Raw genomic sequence first — 25,458 nt, forward strand, 5'->3', positions numbered from 1 at the left:
TTTAATAAGAAAGGGATTCTAGCTTCAGGGTGAGCTCCCCCACCCCCTCTTTAGGGGGTTTGAAAATATCGAGATAAAACAGCAAGTCCTTGGAAAGTGGCAGCTTGGGATTCAGAGTAGACTCTTTGAGCTCATCCCACTATCAGCAGACCTGATGAAACACTCAGCCCTTAATACAGTGACTGGAGAGCTACATCTCAGATAGTGTTTCAGCTCTGTGTGAAAGAGATTCTAATGGCTACCGTTCTGGTGCTTGAGACACCAGCAGTTGATTTCTCATTAAGATGTTTGTAACACTGGCAGTACCTCTAGTGCCCTCGAGTTTTAAGTTTTGTTAGCAAGCACAGTTTTCCATGTGCCACAAAGTTTGCTGAGAAGCCTTTACAACAAAACAAAAAACAATAAAAGCAAAATATATCAAAATAATAAAGCATTAACTTAGGCTCTTGAAGTTGTGAGGATGGTGGGAGAAATCATTGGATTTAACCTAATAAAGTTAATTTGATCTACCTTACAGGGTTCCTCAATCTACTTTTCAAGGTGGTTAGTTTATTTCATGTATTTATTAAAACATACCCCACTCCTCCTCATTCCTAAAGCATGACTCAGAACAGCTTACTAAAATTTAAAATTGCAATTTCATTTTTAATATATATATAAAACAAACATTACAACAAGGTAAAGTACATGGAGCACTTTGAACATTTGAAAGCACATTCTAAATGCCAAGAATTAAACAAATGGAAACTATACAATGTGTCAGGGAGGGATTTAGGCTGCATCCACACAACAGTTTATTCTGTTTTCCCAGTGTTTTTCTAACACTTAACTTATGCATTATGTTTGAATGCTCTTCCAATATAGCAGACTATTGCTCAAGTTTAGCACCCCTTTTCCTTGCAAACTGAAAAGTTCTGTTTGCAAATAACATGGAAATGATCACTAAACATGCACTATATTTCCAGAAGTGCCTTGTATATCATATGAAAGCTCAATGTGAACAGTAAGAGGGAAACTAACAGGGAAATGTCGTGCAAACAAGAAAAACTGCCTTGGAAACCTTAAGACATCCCTGCTGTCGAAAAATGGCCTCTCCCTGTATCTGGTTCTAATGAATCTTGGTGCATCTATCATGCCAACAGGCCACCTCCATTCAGCATCATTGGCTGACGTAGGGAGATGTTTGAAAGCTCATGGTGATATTCTGTCATGATGCGATACATCTCACTAGAACAGGGATTGCCAAACATCTTGGGATTTTGAGAGAGTGCTGGAGATGTCATGCACAAAATAAGTGCTGGGGTGTGTGTGGCGCCACATAATATGGGTGCAATGGGGAGAGTGGCATAACACAAAATTGGATAAGCTGCAATGCCTGGCAACCCTTTGCTCATCATGGGAAGTCAGCTATGTCCTGCTGGTCCTGACTATGGAGATCACACAATATTGATTGTACAGTGGTACCTCAGTTTAAGGGACGTGGGTGGCGCTGTGGGTTAAACCACAGAACCTAGGACTTGCTGATCAGAAGGTCGGTGGTTCGAATCCCCACGACGGGGTGAGCTCCCATTGCTCGGTCCCAGCTCCTGCCAACCTGGCAGTTAGAAAGCACGTCAAAGTGCAAGTAGATAAATAGGTACCGCTCTGGCAGGAAGGTAAACGGCGTTTCCGTGTGCGGCTCTGGTTTGCCAGAAGCGGCTTAGTCATGCTGGCGACATGACCCGGAAGCTGTACGCCGGCTCCCTCGGCCAATAAAGCGAGATGAGCGCCGAAACCCCAGAGTCGGTCACAACTGGACCTAATGGTCAGGGGTCCCTTTACCTTACCTCGGTTTAAGAACGTTTCAGTTTACAAACTCCACAAAACCGGAAATGGTGTCCCGGTTTGAGGACTTTACCTCGGTCTAAGAACGGAATCCGAACGGTGGAAGGGCAGCGGCGGTGGGAGGCCTCATTAGGGAAAGCGAGCCTCCGTTTAAGAACAGTTTTGGTTTAAGAACAGACTTCCAGAATGGATTAAGTTCGTAAACCAAGATACCACTGTACACACACACTGTTGCTGTCTAATAGCAGAGAGGGAAAACATACAAGGTGATCACACCAAACTACCTCTGATTTCACAGAAATTACTTAGAACCTGCACCATTTGCCCCATAACTTGCTTCTAGGGGGGCTAGAGACTTACTTACTTTGAACAAAAGCTCAAAGCCTGAGGCACCTGCCCAGTAAAAGTCTTTATGGGCATCATGCGGCCCTGGGGGTGCTGGGTTGGTGACCCCAGCACCAGAAGTTGTAAGAGAGTATGGGAAAAGTAAGCAGGAGGATGACATTTCTAATCATGGACCTTTTATAATTCCTCTCCTCTGTACCTTTAGAATTTTTTCCCCATGAGAAAGAGCCTCTGATTTCTCACATGAACCGATACAAGAAACTCCGCCATTGATCTTCCAACTTGTTGTTTTTGGGTTTTTGCAGACCAAAAGGCAGACCAAAAAACCATACCTATAGAAGCTGGCCGAAAATATGTAAATAGCGCACAGCTGCCTGATCCTTTCCAGTCCTCCCACCCATCTCAGTGCAGTGTTGGTAGGCCGAAGGCAAAGACATCCATGGTTAAGCCGTCTGTCCCCACAGCCCATCTTGAAATAAAACCAGAGGATTCAGTCAAGAAAAGAGGTACAAGAGAATTGTTTGCTCTGAAGTGCAACCCAGTTAATTTTTTTTCTTACTTCCAAAGCTTTTATTAACCTTACCAAAAATTCTGTGTAGCCATTTAGTAATCTTTAAAAGAAGCATCGTATGTCAATGCTGTTTCTTCCCTTCTCTGTAAAGTAGGAAGGGAACCTGTGACCCTCCAGATGTGGTTAGACTACATCTCAAAACATCCTGATCACTGGCTACGCTGACATGCACTCCAACATGCCCCAGGGTAAAACCGGGACGCATGTCATTTGGGGCCGTGTTCCTGCGCAGGGGTGTACCATTGGGAGGCTGCCAGGACAATCACCCTGGGCACATTTGGGGGGGGCACTGCTAACGGCACCCTCCCCAAGTCAGCCCTGCTCCGCTTTGTGAGACTGGAATCAGACCCCAGCCTTGCAAAGCAGCGCAGGACCCTGTGTCACTTTGCAAGGCTGGGACCATTCCAGCCTTGCAAAGTGGCTCAGGGATGCTGTTGGCACCATTCCAGCCTTGCAAAGTGGCTCAGGGATGCTGTTGGCACCATTCCAGCCTTGCAAAGTGGCTCAGGGAAGCTGTTGCTCAAGTGGCGACAAGGGCTGGGCTGGTGTGCAGCGGGCTTCATTCACCCTCCTGACACATGTGCTCCCTGGGCGCCATGACAACATGCTCTGCCGCTGCTCCTGCGGGAGCACATGCATCTTTCAGGGCTGTGAGCTCATGGGAGCCAGGTGACTTGCAGAAGAGCACAACCCCCCAAACGGGATGTTCCACTTAAATCGGGACAGTTGAGGGTGTAGTGAGATTTGGGATCCAGTGATAACTAGAGAGCCACAAGTTCCCCAGACCTGCCTTAAGGCAGCCCAAGTGTCCTCGGTGTTTAACCCATTCTAACTTCATTCCGCCTCTTTATCCATGAAGACCACCATTTTCACGGCTCAGACAAAAATGTATGTAACGAACTGTGTTTTGCATCATCACTCTGGAATTTCATGGAACGTATCAAGTGCGAATAAACCGTGAGATGCAAGCGAGGTTTGTTCTTTGCTTACTGCTCATGGTTGTTTGGAGTGGTAGGGGAACCCATGATGTAATATTAGGCCAAACCATGGTTTCGCTTGCAGCAGCTCAGCGGGAGATGAGAAGGGTCAAATCACCTGTGATTTCAGCAGCATGCTGGTGCACACATACGAAACTATAGTTTCGTTTGGCTGTGGTTTAAAGTGATGTGATAATCAGGCCAGTATGGCATAATATGAGGGTGAGAGAGAGTTCCCTATCTCTGCCTTCTTCTACCCTCCTCCACAAGTTGCAGGATTACTGTGTGCAGCAGGGAAGCCCTGTCTATTTCATAATGGAATTGCCATTTTGCAAATGACGGTTTCTTCACAAGCGGGTGTCGTCCTGCTTGCACAAAGCCTTGTTGGCGCTACATCGAATTGCAGCCCAACACATCTGGTGCTGCTTAGTGCAATTTTTCTCACTTCCAGATTAAATTTGACAGCAGAATGATAGCTGACGTTTGTTTGCTGTTACAGGTCCGAACATTGAAAAATCTGTAAAAGATCTTCAGCGATGCACTGTTTCGCTGACAAGATACCGCATGATGATTAAAGAGGAGGTGGATAATTCTGTGAAGAAGATTAAAGCAGCCTTTGCAGAACTACATAGCTGGTAAGTACGCGAGGCACAAGGAACTCAGGTGAGATCTTTCAGAAGTCCATTCCATTAGAGGACCATTCCAGTCTCACTGGACTTACTCCACAAAGAAAATAAGAGCACTTGAGACCTTGGCACATTTTATGTTCTTTGGTTGCTGGTCTCAGAGGTAAGAATTGCAAGGACCTATTAACCAAGATTTTACCCAAGCAGGTGAATGCAGCTCAGTTATTTTTCATGCCACATTGGGGGAAAGGCAGCTCTGTCAATATAAATTTTGTTCTTGTTATTTCTGAAATGTTTTCCTATAGCACAGCAACAACAAAACAAATTTGGGATCCCATCCAAACCTGTACCAAAGTTTTGCAACAAAGCAAAATCTTGGCGCAGATTTGGAGTTGGCCCCAGATTATGGGGTTCATAGTTAATGAAGCCGTGAAAAGCATTTGGGGAGATAAACCACATATGGGGGGTGGGGAGATGATTCTGCCCTCTTTTCCCCTTTTGCTGCCAAAATCAGATCGCACCCATTCTTTCTATGTAACTAGGACAGTTCTGTTTTATAAACATGTAACTTCTACATTCCTGTCTAACCTGATGTACAAATAATTTTTCTTCTGAACCTTACCCCTTGCCATTGTGAGGGGGCAAAACTAGTCTTTATTTCACCCGGGTCAAAGACCCAGTTTGGCACCTCCACCCACCCACCCACATTTGCATACAAACAGACACAGGCTGGGAGCCTCATTGGCACCCCAATGGAGGTGTCACCCAGAGCAAAAAACCTGGCTAGCCCCCCACCCCACGTAGCTACAGTACTGCATTGTGGGTGGTGGGCCAATTTCATCACTAGAATAAAAGGGATTATAATTAATAATTTCTTGCTTGCATTTCACCAACAGGTCACAGGGTGGGTAATACTATCCCAAGTTTCATAAGTATTTTGAGGCTGAAACTACACCTGGCACACATGCTTGCCTAATCTGAAGCGTACATGACTTTTAATTTATTTTATCTGTATTTCAACTTGTTCAATTGCCTTCAGATTTATTTATTTTTGTATAAAACAACTAGCAAATGAGGATAATGATGATGATGATGCTTCTCTTGAGAGAGATCAAGAGCAGTTGGAGGAGGGGCTGCAGGTTTTTTTAGCAAAGCTGTACGTACAGAGAATGGAAGCTGCTGAACCCTTTCTCACTCCAGCCATTTTTACAAGGTTGCAGACTCCCGCAGCTGCTTTTGATTATAGAAATGTTCCAGGCGAAGAAACACACACACACAACGGCCTGCTATCTAGTTTCATATTTAGCAGCAGAGGGCACAAGGCCAACGATAGCAGCTCCAACAGGAAGTCTTCTATCTATGCCTGACTTTCTAATTCTCACCATGCTTCTGATAGGAGGACACTGATTCTGAATGAGCAGATTCCCACTGCTGCCTCCCTCCTCTTCCCTGCTCCATGTAGTCACCTAATCAACAAACGATGATCTTCCTGTCCTTTTAGCATACAGTACATGTGTAGAACAGTTGGGTGGCATGTACTGCAGTAATAAAACAGAAGATAAAGGTAAAGGGACCCCTGACCATTAGGTCCAGTCGTGACCGACTCTGGGGTTGCGGCGCTCATCTCGCTCTATAGGCCAAGGGAGCCAGCGTTTGTCCGCAGACAGCCTCCGGGTCATGTCGCCAGCATGACTAAGCCGCTTCTGGCGAACCAGAGCAGTGCACGGAAACACCGTTTACCTTCCCGCCGGAGCGGTACCTATTTATCTACTTGCACTTTGACGTGCTTTTGAACTGCTAGGTTGGCAAGAGCAGGGACCGAGCGACAGGAGCTCACCCCGTCGCGGGGATTCGAACCGCCAACCTTCTGATTGGCAAGTCCTAGGCTCTGTGGTTTAACCCACAGCGCCACCCGCGTCCCTAAAACAGAAGATAGGGAGGACTTATTTCCTAGCTTTAAAGGAGCCAGATATATTTTTTTAAAAAAGAGAGAGAGAGAAAATGTTGTCTAAATATAAAAGCATGCCAGGATGCACACACATATTTGCATGCGGTAGAGTTTTCACCGCACCTGCAAAACGGAAGCTGTCCCTCTGTTGTGACTGGATGATTGCATACAGATGTGATGCAGCTGTTTGTTCTGCTGACTAGTAGGACCCTCAGTGACTCGGTCAGAAGGACCAAGTGCGTTGTGTTTAGCAGTGAAAAGCCTCTTTGTAGCAGGGCTGCAGTGGGAAGAAGACATCACCCCTGCGGGGAGAGCAGGGGATCCAAGAGATCCATTGCATGATCTGGAGTGGTCCCATTGGACACAGCGAGGCTTAGTTTCTGAGTTAATTGTGCACTCGCATGAGTGCATCAGCACAGCCCTGAGCTCACCTGCCCAGTACCTTTCAGGTAAACCACAGCAACACAGGAATCAGGAAGACAGTTCCGCCCCAAATTACTTCTTTGCTACCGATGAAAAGTAAACATCTGTTCCTAGGACCGTTTGGTCTGTCGTTTGCCACCGTTGCAAAGCAAACTGTGGGAAAGAAATTACCTAGATGTCATTGTGTTATGTGCGAAGAAACAGCTCGCCTCCTTTTGCCTCTCAAACGTTCCCATGCGCCAAATGGCTTAGGCCAAGCATTAAGTTCAGTGTATTTAAATATTTGGAAATGTGCAGATAGCACTTTCAGAGCTTCACCAGATGCTTTCAAGAAATTGTTTCCAGAGTAACACTGCGGGTGCGGGAGGGAGGCAGAGAGAGGAGTAATTATTACCAATCCTAAGAAAACTTGTATAGAATGAATCCACGAGCGATAAAAAGCAGGAAGTGGGTGGAAAGCCAAAGTCAGCACTGATAGAATTCTTTTACTTACATACAAGAGTCGAGGGGTGTGGTCTTAGCTGTATAAACACCAGAACAGCTTAGTTCTGCTGGGTACGGAAAATGGGGTGGCTAATGTTTCCTTTCAGTCCAACAGTGTGTTCAGGCTCTGTCTATATTAATACCACATAGTGTCAGAGCGAAGACTAACTGGGCCATCAACAAACTTTGCAACAAACAAACATACAAGGGAAATTCTTCAAGCCTGATGGGGCCTCTTGAGACACTTCTTGCTGTTTCTGATAGGGCAGAGGTCTGCAGTTGAGAAGTCAGGTCTGTAAGAAACTAATTTTGTGTTCAAGTCAGCTTCTAGAGCACACAGCTGCAATCTTTGCTACCTCACACCCCACCCTCTGCCTCTAGGTAAAGGTAAAGGGACCCCTGACCATTAGGTCCAGTCGCGGACGACTCTGGGGTTGCGGCGCTCATCTTGCTTTATTGGCTGAGGGAGCCAGCGTACAGCTTCCGGGTTGTGTGGCCAGCATGACTAAGCCGCTTCTGGTGAACCAGAGCAGCACACGGAAACGCCGTTTACCTTCCCACCGGAGTGGTACCTATTTATCTACTTGCACTTTGAGGTGCTTTCGAACTGCTAGGTTGGCAGGAGCAGGGACTGAGCAAGGGGAGCTCACCCCATCGCCGGGATTCGAACCGCCAACCTTCTGATCGTCAAGCCCTAGGCTCTGTGGTTTAACCTACAGCACCACCCGCGTCCCTGCTTCTAGGTAGCAGCATCTTTTGCAGAATTTGATTTCTAGCCCGCTGAATGCTGGCCTCTGGGTTTTTCCCAGACATTTTGCAGACATCTACTCTGGATAAACAACCAAAGATGGGTGAATACCCTTTTGTATGTTGCAGGCTTAGAACATTAAACTAAATCTTCCCAAAGTTCAGAGAGCTTGGGGAGAGCTCTGTGTAGGCATCCTGCTTTCCTTCATGCATCCAGGTTATGCTCCTGCAAAACAAAAGTGTTCAGTATGTGTTTGGCCAGCAGTTGCAAAGGTTAGGGTGAATAAACCCACTTTGCAAAATGTTGGATCCAATTATTTTTATTACAGAATAGAGTTTTTTGTTACAGTGTGTTCAGGTATTTATCCTAGAGAGTTTACTCTTGGACTTTGGCCCAGTTGCTTTATATTATATCACATGTTTAAATCTCTCCCCACCCCCCCAGCAAGCTTAATTCTTGTATCCAGAATAAGAATGAAGCATAATCTGGTTTGTTATTCAAATCCTGTGCACAATGGATATAGCTGAGGTAATAATGGAACAGTGTTGTATTCCAGAGCATGGCAAAAATTATGTAATTTAATGGCTATCCTCCTGGGGTCCTAGCTGAATAGAGAGCCTGCCTACATGTTTCCACCCAGCCAGGCAGTGGTTCTATTCATCCGTCATTTGACAAAGCTTCTAATCGCTTTTCTAGATCTGCAATCCTGCATATATTTGCATTAAGCACCCAGGTAATTATTTTGTCTCTTGTTATGCACATTCCATTGAAGAGATGCACAGCTCGTACAGTTGAAGGGGCCTCTTTTAGTCTCATAAATGAACAAAAAGTAGTTTCACCATATTTAGGGTTTGAGATGCCACTTGACAATCAACTAATCTTGTTCCCTAAAAAATATTTCCAGTTCTAAGCATTTATCTAAACATAAACAATTATTTTTATTAGTGCTTTACCCGAATTCCTTTTCTACACACCATGCAAATGCAACAGTTGTTGCAGCAGCAGTGAAAAGTTCCTTTGGCCTTAACCTACAAATTTACATGTGGGGTGTGGGCTTTTGTTGATGTTTTTATCAGCATTTCTGGAAGGTCCCCCCCCCCCCATGAACTACATAATCACTATGGCGTGGTGGTGCTGATGTTCCAAAGATTATCTGTGCAAGTGGATACACCCCTTCCTTTCCCCCCTCATTTCAGTTTGTTTTCATTTGTGTGGCTGCAGAAGCCAGCAGAACTCTAGAATGCAGAATTCCCACTAATAAAATTTCTCACTAGATGGGGGATTTGAAGCCGCAATGAAACCATTTATGTTGTTTACTCTAAAGCCCTTCAAGGCAGCCAACTTCCAATAACACTGTGAGCCAAGTTCTCCATATGGGGAAGGAGAGAGAGACATTTTTTTGGCCTTTTGGAAACAGCAGGAAGCCAGCCCGAATTAGCAATCGCCACACAAAACCTGGATCTTCTCTGAGATGATTTCATGCTATCTTTAGAGACCTTCCCAATCATGCATTGGCTGCTTAATTTGCCATGGGCAAGCACTCAACATACACTTCAGATTTCACAGTGCTGTCTCTTACTTCAAAGGACCATGTAACTTTGCCTGTGAGAAGTAAATCAGGGTAAAGGCAGAGACACATATCTAAAGAGAATTCACAGCAGATTTTTCCTGACATTGCAATGTTTGTGACAGACAGACATATCACGGATTCCATCATCAGCCCTGTCCCTTCTCACTATTTCCCTTTTCCTTCTGCCCTAATTTTTGCCCCCAGTTGTGCCACATGTACTGCTGATATGTTCATCCTTTATCTTTTTAATAAATAAATAAACAGCAGCATTTAAACACTGTTGCAGAACTGCTCTGGAGACTGAGCATTTAGGCGATTTCATGGGTGCAAACAGGTTATAGAATCATAGAATCATAGAGTTGGAAGAGACCACAAGGGCCATCGAGTCCAACCCCCTGCCAAGCAGGAAACACCATCAGAGCACTCCTGACATATAGTTGTCAAGCCTCTGCTTAAAGACCTCCAAAGAAGGAGACTCCACCACACTCCTTGGCAGCAAATTCCACTGTCGAACAGCTCTTACTGTCAGGAAGTTCTTCCTAATGTTTAGGTGGAATCTTCTTTCTTGTAGTTTGGAACCATTGCTCCATGTCCGCTTCTCTGGAGCAGCAGAAAACAACCTTTCTCCCTCCTCTATGTGACATCCTTTTATATATTTGAACATGGCTATCATATCACCCCTTAACCTCCTCTTCTCCAGGCTAAACCTGCCCAGCTCCCTTAGGCGTTCCTCATAAGGCATCGTTTCCAGGCCTTTGACCATTTTGGTTGCCCTCCTCTGGACACGTTCCAGTTTGTCCGTGTCCTTCTTGAACTGTGGTGCCCAGAACTGGACACAGTACTCCAGGTGAGGTCTGACCAGAGCAGAATACAGTGGCACTATTACTTCCCTTGATCTAGATGCTATACTCCTATTGATGCAGCCCAGAATTGCATTGGCTTTTTTAGCTGCCGCGTCACACTGTTGGCTCATGTCAAGTTTGTGGTCAACCAAGACTCCTAGATCCTTTTCACATGTACTGCTCTCAAGCCAGGTGTCACCCATCTTGTATTTGTGCCTCTCATTTTTTTTGCCCAAGTGCAATACTTTACATTTCTCCCTGTTAAAATTCATCTTGTTTGTTTTGGCCCAGTTCTCTAATCTGTCAAGGTCGTTTTGAAGTGTGATCCTGTCCTCTGGGGTGTTAGCCACCCCTCCCAGTTTGGTGTCATCTGCAAATTTGATCAGGATGCCCTTGAGTCCATCATCCAAGTCGTTGATAAAGATGTTGAATAAGACCAAGACAGAACCCTGTGGCACCCCACTAGTCACTCTTCTCCAGGATGAAGAGGAACCATTGATGAGCACCCTTTGGGTTCGGTCAGTCAGCCAGTTACAAATCCACTGAGTGGTAGCATAGTCAGTGCTACTCATGGCGAGCCCATGCTGCAAACTTGCAAAATCATCCGCCTCACCAGCAAACATTCCCACCCCCACTCCCCAAATCCAACAACCAGCTTGATGCTGGGGAGAAAGTTCAGGTTGATTTTGTTAAGTAGTGGGTGAACATATCAGACGACACAGCAATTCTTCAAACAGCTCTTGTTTATTCACAGGCCAGAACTGAACTGAACTGAAGGGTTCAGCCAGCCTGCTTATATAGAGCTCCACTACAACGCAACAGTAACCACTTTCTGTAACTATCCAATCACTGAACGTCACTTTCAATCCCTTATTTGCATATGTGGACCTGAGTGAAAACGTATTTACAGTATCCCCCTGCTGGCCCAGGGTGAGAACTTCAGTACATAACAGATTTGGTGAAAGTGCTTCCAAACTTTGCCCACTACTGAACACTGGTATTATTTTACCCTATAAAAATGTGAGAATAGTTATTGGTCACTGTAAAAGCCTGGACAGTGTGTTTGGAGGTCCTGCGCTAACCAGACAACAAGACCTCCCTCTTGGCCTCACTGATGTGGCCAAAGGAAAGCAGAGCAATACGTTTGGCACCAGCTTGGCTGCAGGAGTTGCTGGAAAGAGGCTACAAGGTGCCGTCTATCTGTCTTAGAGACTGCACTCCGGATTTGTGTAGAATTTACTCCTTAGCCTCCTCCTGAAGATATCCTGCACAGCAGTGGAGGGAGGAGACTGATTAAGAACTGTGCTTTCTCTTGAGTAGAGAGGGACCACTGATTCAGCCCATCTGGTCCCCGGTTCCCTGTAAATGCATAAAAGGTAAAGGTAAAGGTACCCCTGCCCGTACGGGCCAGTCTTGACAGACTCTGGGGTTGTGCGCCCATCTCACTTAAGAGGCCAGGGGCCAGCGCTGTCCGGAGACACTTCAGGGTCACGTGGCCAGCGTGACATCGCTGCTCTGGCGAGCCAGAGCCGCACACGGAAACGCCGTTTACCTTCCCGCTGGTAAGCGGTCCCTATTTATCTACTTGCACCCGGAGGTGCTTTCGAACTGCTAGGTTGGCAGGCGCTGGGACCGAGCAGCGGGAGCGCACCCCGCCGCAGGGATTCGAACCGCCGACCTTTCGATCGGCAAGCCCTAGGCGCTGAGGCTTTAACCCACAGCGCCACCTGCGTCCCTGTAAATGCATACCCAACCCCAAAAGCTGCTATCTGAGCCCAGGCTGGTCTCCCCTGGCTCCGCATCAGCAAACATACCCCACCACGACGCATGATGTTAACACTGTATTGCACTGTACCACATTGTTCCTGTTATAAGAAAAAACTGCTCCTTCTTATAACAGTTCCCTAAAATCCCCCCCACACACACACACACAAGTTGAAGAGCTGGGAGAAATTGCCACAGAGTTCCAAGTCAAACCCTTTAAAAAATATATTAAATAGGAATTGGGGAGTGGAGGGAGGGAGGGAGAGAGAGACAATAGCTGCTCAGTATTGTAATGGTTTTGCAGTAATATCATCTCATACCATGCAGAAGGAAGATGGGGGTGTTTGTAACTGGGTCACTGGGATCCGTCATGGGCAAGTAACATGGGGGGGGGGGCGCTTGGTGCTGTCCCAGCTGCCAGACCTCTTGATTTTTACAGATGTTCCTTCCTGATACTGGACCAACATTCTGACCAGCAGCACTTAGAGAATCTATGCATAGGGCGCCATCTGCTGGAGACTGCATCTCAGCTGTGCCCCAAACAGAATTGCTAAATCAAATCCAGACCACAGAAGAACGATTTTCCCAATAGGTGCAGGAGATAATATGCACTAATGCTAATTTGAGTCATGCTTGCAGAACCGGGCGGGCGGGGGGGTGGGGGTAGGCAGCAAAATTTCACCACAGAAGGGAGAAGGCAGGCTCTGTGTAACCCCAAGTTTTGCAGATTCTCAAAAAAGCAAAGGTGCGGGAATAGAACGGCGTTGCTGAAAAAGGAGGACAGAAGCAAACGCATATACAGGGTAGAATGAACTGCCTTATTGTTTGGGTAGGCTGGTCTATATTGCACATTCCACATTGGGGTTGTAGAGCCCCATGCGTAGAAACGTTCTTCAACTACCAAGACATGAAAGCACTGCAGGAGCTCAAATCTGTTGCTCCTTTACAAGAGAAGAATTCTAAGATGCTGCCCACATGGAACATCTTTTGTCAAAATGCCTTGGGGGTTGCGCTATGTTTAATGAGACTATTTCCTACACCTATTCGGAACACCTCCTTTTGTGATGTGCCCCTTTGTGACATTTAGGCATTCTTAAAATAATTATTAGGTGAAGAAGCTGGTTAAAATTGACAGGTAAAGATAAAGGACCCCTGGGTGGTTAAGTCCAGTCAAAGGTGACTATGGGGTGCGCATAGTCCATGTTTATGATGATTTATATCCCTCCTTTAGATGGAATGATTCTCAAGGTTTAATGCAGAAACACACACACACACCAATCCATATCCCTATCGCCTCCCTCTGAGCTAACCACACATCGGTTACAGCAGCCATAGCAGCAAAATATAACCAGTCCTGGCACGATGTGACTGTAGCTTGCTCTGTAAGGCTGCAGTCCTGGGCAGACTTTCCTGTGTGTTCAGTGATGCTTGCTTCTGAGTTGATATATGTAGGACTTGCATGGGAAACCTGGGGCAAAATACCATCACCACTAGCCAAATTGTGGCATTTGTAATCACTGCGTTCTGTTGGTAACAGCCAAGTAATTCTCTTAAGATAAATTGCACAGGCTTGAATTTAATAAAGTAGCGACATATGATGAATTACTATCACGGCACTCAGAAATTTGCCCATGCTTTATATCTTCCCAGAAATTGCTTATAATATATGCCCAAACTGCCAAGGTACTGTCCGTATGTCCTTCGAAAGAATATAATTATTTTAAATCTCATGTTTTTAATTTTCAGCATCATAGACAAAGAAGTCTCTTTAATGGCAGAAGTTGACAAAGTTAAAGAGGAAGCCAGTAAGTAAAGATGAAAGTAAATGGAAATATTGTATGCTTTGAAACAATTGGGAAGGGGTGTTTATAGCTGCTTTTGCAGAAATAAAAACAATCATTCATCTGTTCAGAAGCGGCATTGTGTGTTTCACCACATAAAGTTTTTGGATTGCAGGTAGAATTGCACCTAGGTTTTGTGCCAGATGTTCTGGCCTGAAATTGCACTTTCAAGAGTGATGAGGGTTGCTGTGCATCCAACCATCATAAGGATACACATGGTTACTTGATTGAGAGTAAGGTTTGAAATGTTAACCACCCCCCTCTCCAAAAAAGCAAGTTTCTAACAATGAAAGTAGGCTTTAATGGAATTGGGTGAATTCTCACAAGCCAAAAGCATGGGCAGAGAGGACTGGGATTTGTAGTGTTCAAAGCCAGGGTTGTCTTGCACACCTCTTTGCGTAAGATTGCACCCAGTCTCACACAAGTGGATTTGGGCCACCTTGCTCACACCACATCTCAGGTTTTTCCTGAGAGTGTTGTTGCCTCCAGAAGAGCTTTTTCAAGAACTGCCAGGTACTGCAAGTGCCACAAGGAAAGCAAGTGACCGAGAAGTGGGCACTCCCACCAACCTGTCAAAGTTGGCCTGTGAAGGGTGCAGAGATTGTGGATCTGGCCTGCAGGCAAAGTACAATTCCTGTTCTGACATTAAATGCACATTAAACTTTTGTTGGCATTTAAGGTGCTGGTTTTAACCTTTAAAGCACTATACGGCCTAGGACCCTCGTACCTACGGGACCGCCTCCCCTGGTATGTCCCATAGAGAAACTTACGGTCTTCAAACAAAAACATCCTGAAGGTCCCAGGCCACAGAGAGGTTAGGCTGGCCTCAACTAGAGCCAGGGCTTTTTCGGCTGTGGCTCTGATCTGGTGGAACACTCTGTCACACTTGACATCTTTCCGCAGGGCCTGCAAGACAGAGCTGTTCCACCAGGCCTTTGGTCAGGGGACAGCCTGACTCCCTCCTTTGGCAATCTTCACAGAACTTTAGCCTAATGGTTGCCATCAATTTGATTTGAATTAATTTTATAATGAAATGATTTTAGAATGTTGTACTATTTTATTGTTGTTAGCTGCCCTGAGCCTGGCTTCGGCTGGGTAGGGCGGGATATAAATAAAAATTATTATTATTATTATTATTATTATTATTATTATTATTATTATTATCACCTTCTTGTTTGGCAGTGGAAATCTTAACCGCTCGTCAGAAAAAAGCTGAAGAATTGAAGAGGTTAACAGATTTGGCTAGCCAAATGGCAGAGTCTCAGTTGGCTGAACTGAGGGCTGAAATTAAGGTTAGTCTGTGTGGTCGTAGGGACGCAGGTGGCGCTGTGGGTTAAAGCCTCAGCGCCTAGGGCTTGCCGATCGAAAGGTCGGCGGTTCGAATCCCTGCGGCGGGGTGCGCTCCCGCTGCTCGGTCCCAGCGCCTGCCAACCTAGCCGTTCGAAAGCACCTCCGGGTGCAAGTAGATAAATAGGGACCGCTTACCAGCGGGACGGTAAACGGCGTTTCCGTGTGCGGCTCTGGCTCGCCAGAGCAGCGATGTCACGCTGGCCACGTGACCCGGAAGTGTCTCCGGACAGCACTGGCCCCTGGCCTCTTGAGTGAGATGGGCGCACAACCCCAGAGTCTGTCAAGACTGGCCCGTACGGGCAGGGGTACCTTTACCTTTTACCTTTACTGTGTGGTCGTTTCTTTTGAGGTCGTCCGTGCCTCCTTTCCGGTAGCGTATGAACCAGACACACAATAATTCATTCCTCAAATACAGGGTGGGTGGTTTTTTTTCCCCAAAACAAAGTGCGGATCTGACTTCCTAGGTAGGTCATAGAATCATATACTTCCCAAGAGTCAAATCCAACTCACTGCAGTGCAGGGAACTCAATTAAAGCATCCATGAATTTCACTTAATGTCATGAAATTAAAAGGTTGGTCTCTATTGAACCCAGAGACAGTAAAAGAAAGATTTAAACTCTTCCTTCTGGTTTTTTGTCCTTAAAGAAATATTTCTCTGAACCATGCATGTACTGCAGTAACTCTGTTGCAGTTCTTAACATTTTGTTTTATTCCCTACCTCGATTATGCCTCTGTCCCCAATTATGTATCTGTCCCCAGTTATGCATTTTGCTGCTGTTTAGGTAAAGGTAATGGGATCCCTGACTATTAGGTCCAGTCGTGGCCGACTCTGGGGTTGCGGCGCTCATCTCGTTTTATTGGCCGAGGGAGCCGGCGTACAGCTTCCAGGTCACGCAGCCAGCATGACTAAGCCGCTTCTGGCAAACCAGAGCAGCACACGGAAATGCCGTTTACCTTCCTGCCGGAGCGGTACCTATTTATCTACTTGCACTTTGACGTGCTTTCGAACTGCTAGGTTGGCAGGAGCAGGGACCGAGCAACGGGAGCTCACCCCGTCATGGGGATTCGAACCGCCGACCTTCTGATCAGCAAGTCCTAGGCTCTGTGGTTTAACCCACAGTGCACCCACGTCCCTATGCTGCTGTTTACAGATTACCTATTGGAATTAGCATTGTTATTATGCTGGCTATTGAAACGTATGTGGATATGTATATAGATATAGAGAGATGCACACATTTTGATGTGTGTATGAGCATGGAGTGCCAATCAAAACAAGGCATGTGGGGTGGGATTGCAGGATGATCACAGACGCTGGACATTGCTTGTGAACACATTAGTGATGAGCAACAACAAAAAATGCCATTCATAGTTTCCCTCCCAGTGTTGCGAAAATTTTGGATATTATTTTGAGGTTTGTGCTCAACCTCCTCTGCGCTAGAGCACAGGATCATGCTTCAATCAGTGCCGGATTTACGTATAAGCTAAACAAGCTATAGCTTAGGGCCTCTCTCTCTTGGGGGCCCCCAAAATATTTAAAGGGGAGGAAACCTGAATGTACATTTCCAAAATATAAGATAAAAAAACAAATAAAATAAAACCTACATACAGCAACAGCGTTTTGTGTTGTGTAGGCTCCTATGATGTAAGTAATGGGCCGCTCCTGCTCACCTGCTCCCTAAAATATCACATATAAAGGGCCCCATTACCTTCAGTAGCTTAGGGCCTCATCAAACCTAAATCTGGCCCTGCCTTCAATCCACTTTTTTTCTTTTAACAACTGAAAAGCATTTCCCAGATCATGAGATGGAAGGGTGTTGTTCTTTTCATGCCGCATCAATAGGTGTGGGGACATTTCACAAAGCCTTAAATGTACCCCGACGCTTTAAGAGTGCTCTCTAAAACGCTTGAGATTCAGCAGATGAGGTTTTAAAATTATTTTGTATTGGGCAGGCTTGTTTGACATCTCCTTTATTACCTGGTGCAGTTTATAACTTAAGTCATTCCCCCCCCCCCCCCCGCACTACCTTGCAGCATTTTGTAAGCGAACGTAAATATGATGAAGAATTGGGAAGATCTGCCCGCTTTTCCTGTGACATAGAACACCTGAAGACTGAGATTCTGCAGTGCGGAGAACGTAAGTCATGGTGCTTCTGACGAAGCCTCGTGTAGATTCTTGATTCCCTTGTACAGCTTGTACCATTCTGACTGCATTTCTCCTTGGGAAGCTAGGTGGGCAAAGTGTGTGTGCCCTATAGTCTCTTCCTCATTCAACTATCCCACCTTTGAGCCAAATAGGCTTTCACAAGCGTCTGCCTTGATGGTTGGTCACTTGGCAAGGTAGAAGATCACCAGATGACCTGCTTCTAAAACGGATTGGATAATTTGAAAATATGATTAAAGGAATCCAGCTGTTCTTTTATTCTGTGCAGTGTACCTATTACAGAGGCTGGTAAACACCATGCCTGAATAACACAAAAAAATATGAACTTGTATTTAAGTCCAAATGAAACTGAACAGAGGAATATATGGTAAAAATTAAGTCCGAGGGCCAGCAGATGTCACTCACTACTGTTTTCCTGAAATAAATTCTCTAAATTGATTGAGATCTGACTTATTTGGCTTATATTTAAGAAACAAAACATTTAAAAGTGGGCCATGATAATATCTGTGCTGAAGTATCCAATTGGAATTGATAAAGCACAGTTAATATGGTTTTAAGTGTTGTATTTAAATATGTCTAAAACTTTACTCGGAAGATTATTTTTATTATCTTGGATGACTGTTGGTTGCCAAATCACAGCACACAGCAACAAAAAACGGACTCCTTTCTGCCCTCAGTTAAACTGTTTCCATTTTGTGATTGTGAGCGTTGGGCATTTTTCTTCCTTGTAGTTTCTCACCCAAAGAACAATTATTCCTCAAGAACGCCATCCGGCCCACTGCTGCAGTCAACATCTTTGCGCACAGCAACCAGCATACCAAGCACATACATCCAAAAATCTTCAAATCGAATTCGTGCCAAGACTCCTGATGGTAAAGCAGCAACACCTAAAGTCTCCAGCCAAGTTAGCACAAACACCACAGAATCCTCTCCTCAGACGATTTCAACAAACAAACAGGTAAGGTACAGAAAATAATAGTGGCTTTCAATCCCTACCAATATCTCGTATCTTGTTTTTGTTTTAAGAAAAAACCAAAACGTTTCTCAAAGTATGTAATTTATTATCCACTGCCCTCAACTTCCCTGGAATCAGAAACTCAGTAATATCAAACTATCTCCTACTTTCACATTATCAGTCCTGCACTGGGTAGAAACAGGTATTGGTAAAACCTATTTGGTGTTTCGCAACTTTCTGACTAGTTGCAGGACCTTAGCCAGACTGTAATGGTTCTAGGGGTTGCACGTGCGTAAGCCGGTGCAAACACCTGGCTGGGTTTCCTGAGTGAACCTTTTCTGTCCGGACAGCCACTCACCCGTGGCTGCCTCAGTCGCTGGCAGAATCCGTCAGTGGGCGTTTCTTAAACTTCTTCCAGCAAAGAAGCTCTTTGACGCCTAGTCTCCTCCTACTCTCTCTGCATGAAAGCCTTCTGCGCAAGGAGGGCGTAGGCAGTGGAGGACCTCTACTCTCCCCGCTGGTCCCCGGCAAGGAGTCATGGGACCACCTCGCCGCTTCCCCCATCTGCCCCCCTTCTCCACTGGTGCTATGCTGATTCTCTTTCCCAGAAGATGGGCTGCCTCTCCCAATCCCGGGACGCTCTCTGGAATCTCTCTGGATTTTGCTCTCTCCCTCCGGCACTGATGGCAGTTCCCTGACACAGACCTAGCAGAGTACACGCAGAATCCACGGAAGCAATTGGCAACTTAGCTGCAGACAGGATGGACGAAGCAGGAACTAGGAACTTGTAGTTAGGTGTTTATTATATACAGTGGACTATTTACAGGAACAGAACACGGATCTTATGCTAGCTCTCTCTGACACGACTCACAACTCCTACACTGACACAGAACTCTGAACTCACGAACTCCAAACTCTGAACTACCAGTTAGTAAAGGTGAAGGGACCCCTGACCATTAGGTCCAGTCGTGGCCGACTCTGGGGTTGCGGCACTCATCTCGCTTCATTGGCCAAGGGAGCCGGCGTACAGCTTCCGGGTCATGTGGCCAGCATGACTAAGCCGCTTCTGGCGAACCAGAGCAGCACACAGAAACGCCGTTTACCTTCCCGCCGGAGTGGTACCTATTTATCTACTTGCACTTTGACGTGCTTTCGAACTGCTAGGCTCTGTGGTTTAACCCACAGCACCACCCACGTCCCTTCCATTAATTATCACTCCTTTGAGAGAGCTTGACCAATCAGGGAGTGGTCTCTATGTCTCTGTTATCACCAGGCAGACTTACTCCTTCAGATTGCCTTCTGGCTGTCTGCCAAACCTTAATTGACTCTGTGTGAGTAGCTGCACATACACAGTTTCTCAACAACAGGGACGTGGGTGGTCTAAACCACTGAGTCTCTTGGGTTTGCTGATCAGAAGGTCAGCGGTTCAAATCCCTGCGTTTCCCAATGCCCTCTGGTTTCCATCATGGTGTTTCGTTGTGCCAGAAGCAGTTTAGTCATGCTGGCCACATGACCTGGAAGTTGTCTGTGGACAAATGCTGGCTCCCTCGGCCTGAAAGTGAGATGAGCACTGTAACCCCATTGTCGCCTTTGACTGGACTTAACCGTCCAGGGGTCCTTTACCTTTTTTATTTTTACCTTACCTAGAAATGCTCTCCTTCTGTTCCTGCAGCATGACACCCACTAGAATTAATTTGATTTGGTTTTGCAAATTGTTGTTTAGTCGTGTCCAACTCTTTGTGACCCCATGGACCAAAGCACGTCAGGCACTTCTGTCTTCCACTGCCTCCCGCAGTTTGGTCAAACTCATGCTGGTAGCTTCGAGAACACTGTCCAACCATCTCATCCTCTGTCGTCCCCTTCTCCTTGTGCCCTCCATCTTTCCCAACATCGGGTTTTTTCCAGGGAGTCTTCTCTTCTCATGAGGTGGCCAAAGTATTGGAGCCTCAGCTTCAGGATCTGTCCTTCCAGTGAGCACTCATGGCTGATTTCCTTCAGAATGGAGAGGTTTGATCTTCTTGCAGTCCATGGGACTCTCAAGAGTCTCCTCCAGCACCAGAATTCAAAAGCATCAATTCTTCGGGGATCAGCCTTCTGTATGGTCCAGCTCTCACTACCATACATCACTACTGGGAAAACCATACCTTTAACTATATGGACCTTTGTTGGCAAGGTGATGTCTCTGTCTTTTAAGATTGCAAATTATACTCTTATTACCGTATTTCAGAGAAAGGACCTTGTAATGTTGTTGTTGTCATTGCTGTTGTGAACAGGAAAGCACCATCCGAACACTTTGGAGAAGGCATGGCAGCTCTTTATCCCTTTCAACGTGATCCAGTAGTCAGCTCAACAAATAGGTCCTCCAGAAAATTATAAGCAGACTATAAGCACACAATGAAGAGGCTTTCATACTAATTCTCAGGCCTCCTTAGGAACTCCTTATTCCCCTCTTGCCACAATTCACCACCTTAATCTCAGGTATCCCTCCTTCTTGGTTCTGCCAATAACATTCCTGTCCTCTCTGAGTGTCTCCTGCAGTGTCTCCTTCGTTGTTCTCCAATCTCCTCTTTGTTTGTGCTCTTCTTCCAGCCTGCCCATGTTTAATTGCACACAGGCCACAGTGGTCTTGATCCCAAACTGTATGTTTAATAAGTATGCGTGGAGGTGTAATAATATTATTAATAAGAATCTATTATTTATACCCTGCCCATCTGACTGGGTTGCCCCAGCCACTCTGGGTGGCTCCCAACAGAATATTAAAAACACGATAAAATATCAGACATTAAAAACTTCCCTAAACAGGGCTGCCTTCAGATGTCTTCTAAAAGTTGTTTATTTCCTTGACATCTGATGGGAGGGCGTTCCACAGGGTGGGCGCCACCACTGAGAAGGCCCTCTGCCTGGTTCCCTGTAACCTCACTACTCACACGGAGGGAGCTGCCAGAAGGCCCTCAGAGCTGGACCTCAGTGTCCGGGCTGAACGATGGGGGTAGAGATGTTCCTTCAGGTATACAGGTATAATGAGAATTAATCTACTCAGCTTTCACCAAAAACGGCCATTGGAAAGATGCAACCACATCCATTGGCAGAGAAGTTTTTTTAAAAAGTGCAACTGGTGTGGCCGTGCTGCAGGGGGTGCCACAACATTGCTGTAGAATGGAGCACAAGGAGGGAGGAACCACACGCCATATTTTAGCATTGCACAGAGCATCGCTGAAGCTTGAAAGCCCAAAATCCACCATTGCCATAACCCTTCGTTTTGTTCCTTGACAGAATGCAGCTTCTAGCCACAGGCGGAGATTTCACACGCAGTATCATGGAATTCGGCTCAATGGACCGCTTAAGTCTCCAAGTGCCATTAACGAGTCAGATCAGAACAGCTTGAAAGGCAGCTCTCGGCAGGAATACAGAAGACAGCACCATAATAGTTTCCGGTCAAAAAACAAAGGCACTTTTAAAACCCAAGAGCATTCTGCAGCAGCAAAAAGCATGGAAAATCTAACGTATCCAGAGAAAACAAGACGAAAGCATCCTATGCCAGGCTCCACGGAGCAAAGGCCTTTATGCAGCAATATTACAAGGGTTTCTCAGTGCAACTTACGTCCTGCAAGAATAGAAACCTCCACAGAGGCCCCTGTCCTTTCAGTGCCAGCTGTGACACTGGTGGCGTGAGGATTGGAAAGACAGACGACTAGCAGATGTAATGCATTTTCATATTTAAGTTTCTCACTAAAGGTGCTTTCTTTTTATTCCAAATACTGTACACACACAAAAAAAGCTTGTGTAGAATACTACAATTGTGGTAAACCGAACTTACTGGGGGTTTTCTAAACCACAGTAATCTGCCATATCTCATTTCATACTATAAAGGCTTTGCTCAATATACTCGATATTGTTTTTTCTCATAACAATGCAGCTTTTAGCTAGCCAGTGCCTAGTAAAACAATGAAATTGTTGTTAAAAATAAATGGCAGGAGGATGTCAATATAGATAATGTGTTTGTTACTGTCCAAAAGGTTGGTATTAGGGTAATCCTGGCATTCCTATTGTTGGTCTGCAATCAAGATACTTGTGTTCATATAAAATTGCTCTTAACTATTTCCATTTTATATGGACCCCAAATTGTTTGTGCGGAATGAACCTCGTGGTTCAGTTTGATGTAACTGAATTTCATAGCCTGAATGATTGTCAAGATGAGTCCAAAATACTAGCTAACAAACAGCATATTAATATTTTTCTGTGCTGTGCCACTTGTACAAGATTGGGTAAGGTATAACTTTTGAACTGAAAAAGTAAGAGTAAGTTTTCCAGCTTCTTAAATCATTTTCAATTACCTTTGCAGACTAAAAATTAGACATGTTTCAGTATGAGATTCTTTAATTTCCTTGTTCATCGCTGTAGACATCCCTTCCTTATTTAAGCACTATTGGCCACAAACCTGTACGGAGTTGTATGCACTTGATTTTTTTGGGTTTCATCCTATACAATTGTTTGTTGAATTATGGCCTGTGTGTCTTGCAAATCTTACAGGATACCGTGTATATCATACCTGAGCACATGCAAAATTCCAGGCTTATATTTTAAAACAAGCTCACAGCTTTAAATAGCCCAAGACTGTACTTCGGAAAAATTATTCCCCCTTTTTATTAAAAAACAAACAATTTTACAATATGCAGTGTTTTATTTTGCAACAACCAAACCATCTGGATTCTGTTGTTACCTTATTACCTTTTCCCCAAATCGGCCATTTCTAATGATGAAAAGGAAGATGTCTGGCTCACTGTTCTATGACAGGGTCCACAAATGTTGGCCTGCATTAGTAACCAGCTAGTATTTGTAGAGGTACGCGGGTGGCGCTGTGGGTTAAACCACAGAGCCTAGGACTTGCCAATCAGAAGGTTAGTGGTTCGAATCCCCGTGATGGGATGAGCTCCCGTTGCTCGGTCCCTGCTCCTGCCAACCTAGCAGTTCGAAAGCACGTCAAAGAGCAAGTAGATAAATAGGTACCGCTCCGGTGGGAAGGTAAACGGGATTTCCGTGCGCTGCTCTGGTTCACCAGAAGCGGCTTTGTCATGTTGGTCACATGACCCGGAAGCTGTACGCCGGCTCCCTCGGCCAGTAAAGCGAGATGAGCGTCGCAACCCCAGAGTTGGCCACGACTGGACCCGATGATCAGGGGTCCCTTTACCTAGTATTTGTAGTTTTCCATGCTTTCTTCCCAAGTCGTCCTGCATTTTACCTTTTAAAATCCTAATGCAAAGTGAAAGATTCCTCTTCTTCCCTAAATCCTGTTCATTCAGCTGATATTTTTTTAGGGGGGTGGAGCAGGGAGAGGACGTACTGTAACTAGAAAAGGTGTTGCACTATTCCGCACCCACCTTTGGAACATGAGCCTCTGAAATGAAGGCAATTTCCGTTTTCCATTTTTTAAGCTTCTACATCTGCCTCCATTCGTTGGAGTCACACAAGCTTTATCACTGAAAAAATAACTCAGCAACGACTTGTCATAAAGACAGCAAGTGGTAATGGAAGGAGACAGGGGTGGAACACTGTAGTCATGAAGTTAATAATGAGTAGTCACCAATTTGAGGAAATTCAACGTGCTGGCAGTGTTCTTCATCCCTCAGTGGGCTATGGCTGTAGTGGATCCAAGCTTGCTGAGAAATCCTCTGCCATCATTGGTCCATGCGTCAGAGACTGGAAGTACCATGGAAGTACAGTACTGAGCACATGCCATTTGACGTACTCCTGAAAAGTCTTATCATCGATCAACCACTTCTATTAGATCTGGAAATAAAATCTGAGCGTTATTCTTTTTCTGCCTTGCATGACAGGGAATGTCTTCCTTGGTTGGGAAGCAAATGGCCTTGCTTAGGAAGAGGAGATCTACTGACCCTTCCAAGTTCCAAATGATAGTCAGGGGGTAAGTCCAAAATGGCAAGCAGTAAAGATTCAATAAAGACACCCCCCCATTCCCTCCCTTTGGAGAATCAGATAAATTCTTAACATTATGTTTTCACTTAATTTTTGACAGCTTTTCATCTCCCCAGATTGTTCGAAATGTCATGCTATGGATTCTAAAACAATCATGTGCTTGTCATATGAATTTATCATTCGTTATCACATTCCACCCTACAGCTATTTTAATGAAAGCCATATGAACGGCATATCCTAAGGACAGTTAACAGGCTGACTAACCCATGCTCTGTCACATGCAAATGATTTTGTCATACTGAATTTTACATCTGGACTCCTTGTATTGCCATTACTCCACCGTGGTTCTCATATAAGAGACTAGAAAGAGAAGTCAACTTTGACTGGGTGTCCTGCGCTCTTTTCCCTTACCTATCCAGTTCTACTGCCACCTCTAGGTATAAATGGTATTTTTTAAAATGTCATTTTAGGCTCAGAATGCACTTTTGTAATAAATAATCATTAAGTAAAGTCATATGATAGATTATGTGAAATGTAGCAGTACTTATAAAAGTATTATAGCGGAAAGAACATGGCCCACCCAGTATATTAGCAGGCCTAAAAGTTCTTTTGGGAGGAAAGGCAATAAATTTAATAAATAAAACAAAGGACAAAGCTTTGTTCTACAACTCTTGATTTCTTTTAGTTAATGTTCTCTTTTAGTTAACATAAGTTTATTGCTTTTGTAGAAGTGTTTTTTTTACCAAGCTTTGCAGAAACATGTTTCTTGTGACGTCATTGACAAAAGTATTATCATTAATAAGATCCACTTAAAACGGATTTTAATGTTACAAATGAGGTCAGAGCACTCAATTCAAATCAAACACTAAGCACTAGAAGACTGATGAGCTACTCTCAATCAAGTTAATGGCTCAATAAAAATTTAATCACATTGCCAGGGTTCAGCATTTCCCAATTTGTGAAAGTTGATTTCTCCTGCTACTGTAGATAAGAGTTTTCTTAACACAAATTTTTAACAATTAATATAAAAAAATCCAGCAGGCATACTCTCATCTGACTGAATGCACTGATTTCAAACCAGAATGCATGGCACAAA

At 44.9% G+C, this 25,458-nt stretch overlaps 1 protein-coding gene and 1 long non-coding RNA gene across 3 annotated transcripts in view; one reads left to right on the forward strand and one right to left on the reverse strand.

Moving 5' to 3' along the window:
• Window positions 1–24,826, forward strand: part of SPATS2L (spermatogenesis associated serine rich 2 like) — a 64,754-nt gene extending 39,928 nt beyond the window's left edge. The window contains exons 5-12 of one of the 2 annotated variants that reach the window (XM_079979095.1): window positions 2,475–2,675; window positions 4,217–4,352; window positions 13,868–13,926; window positions 15,145–15,254; window positions 17,344–17,446; window positions 18,205–18,431; window positions 21,702–22,128; window positions 24,263–24,826. In XM_079979095.1, the coding sequence (XP_079835221.1) occupies window positions 2,475–2,675; window positions 4,217–4,352; window positions 13,868–13,926; window positions 15,145–15,254; window positions 17,344–17,446; window positions 18,205–18,431; window positions 21,702–22,100 (1,235 nt within the window). In that variant the 3' untranslated portion in view covers window positions 22,101–22,128; window positions 24,263–24,826. Of the gene's footprint in view, window positions 1–2,474; window positions 2,676–4,216; window positions 4,353–13,867; window positions 13,927–15,144; window positions 15,255–17,343; window positions 17,447–18,204; window positions 18,432–21,701; window positions 23,098–24,262 lie in introns of those variants that run through there. The other variant, XM_079979096.1, reaches the window with a different exon arrangement.
• LOC307220847 lies at window positions 23,049–24,256 on the reverse strand. Its single transcript, XR_013841129.1, has 2 exons — window positions 23,617–24,256; window positions 23,049–23,255 (listed from the first exon to the last, which is right to left on the reverse strand). It is a non-coding gene; the product is annotated as an uncharacterized lncRNA (long non-coding RNA).
• Window positions 24,827–25,458: the final 632 nt, after the last annotated feature.

The sequence above is a fragment of the Podarcis cretensis genome (assembly GCF_951804945.1).
Source record: "Podarcis cretensis genome assembly, chromosome: 1".
NCBI lineage: Eukaryota > Metazoa > Chordata > Lepidosauria > Squamata > Lacertidae > Podarcis > Podarcis cretensis.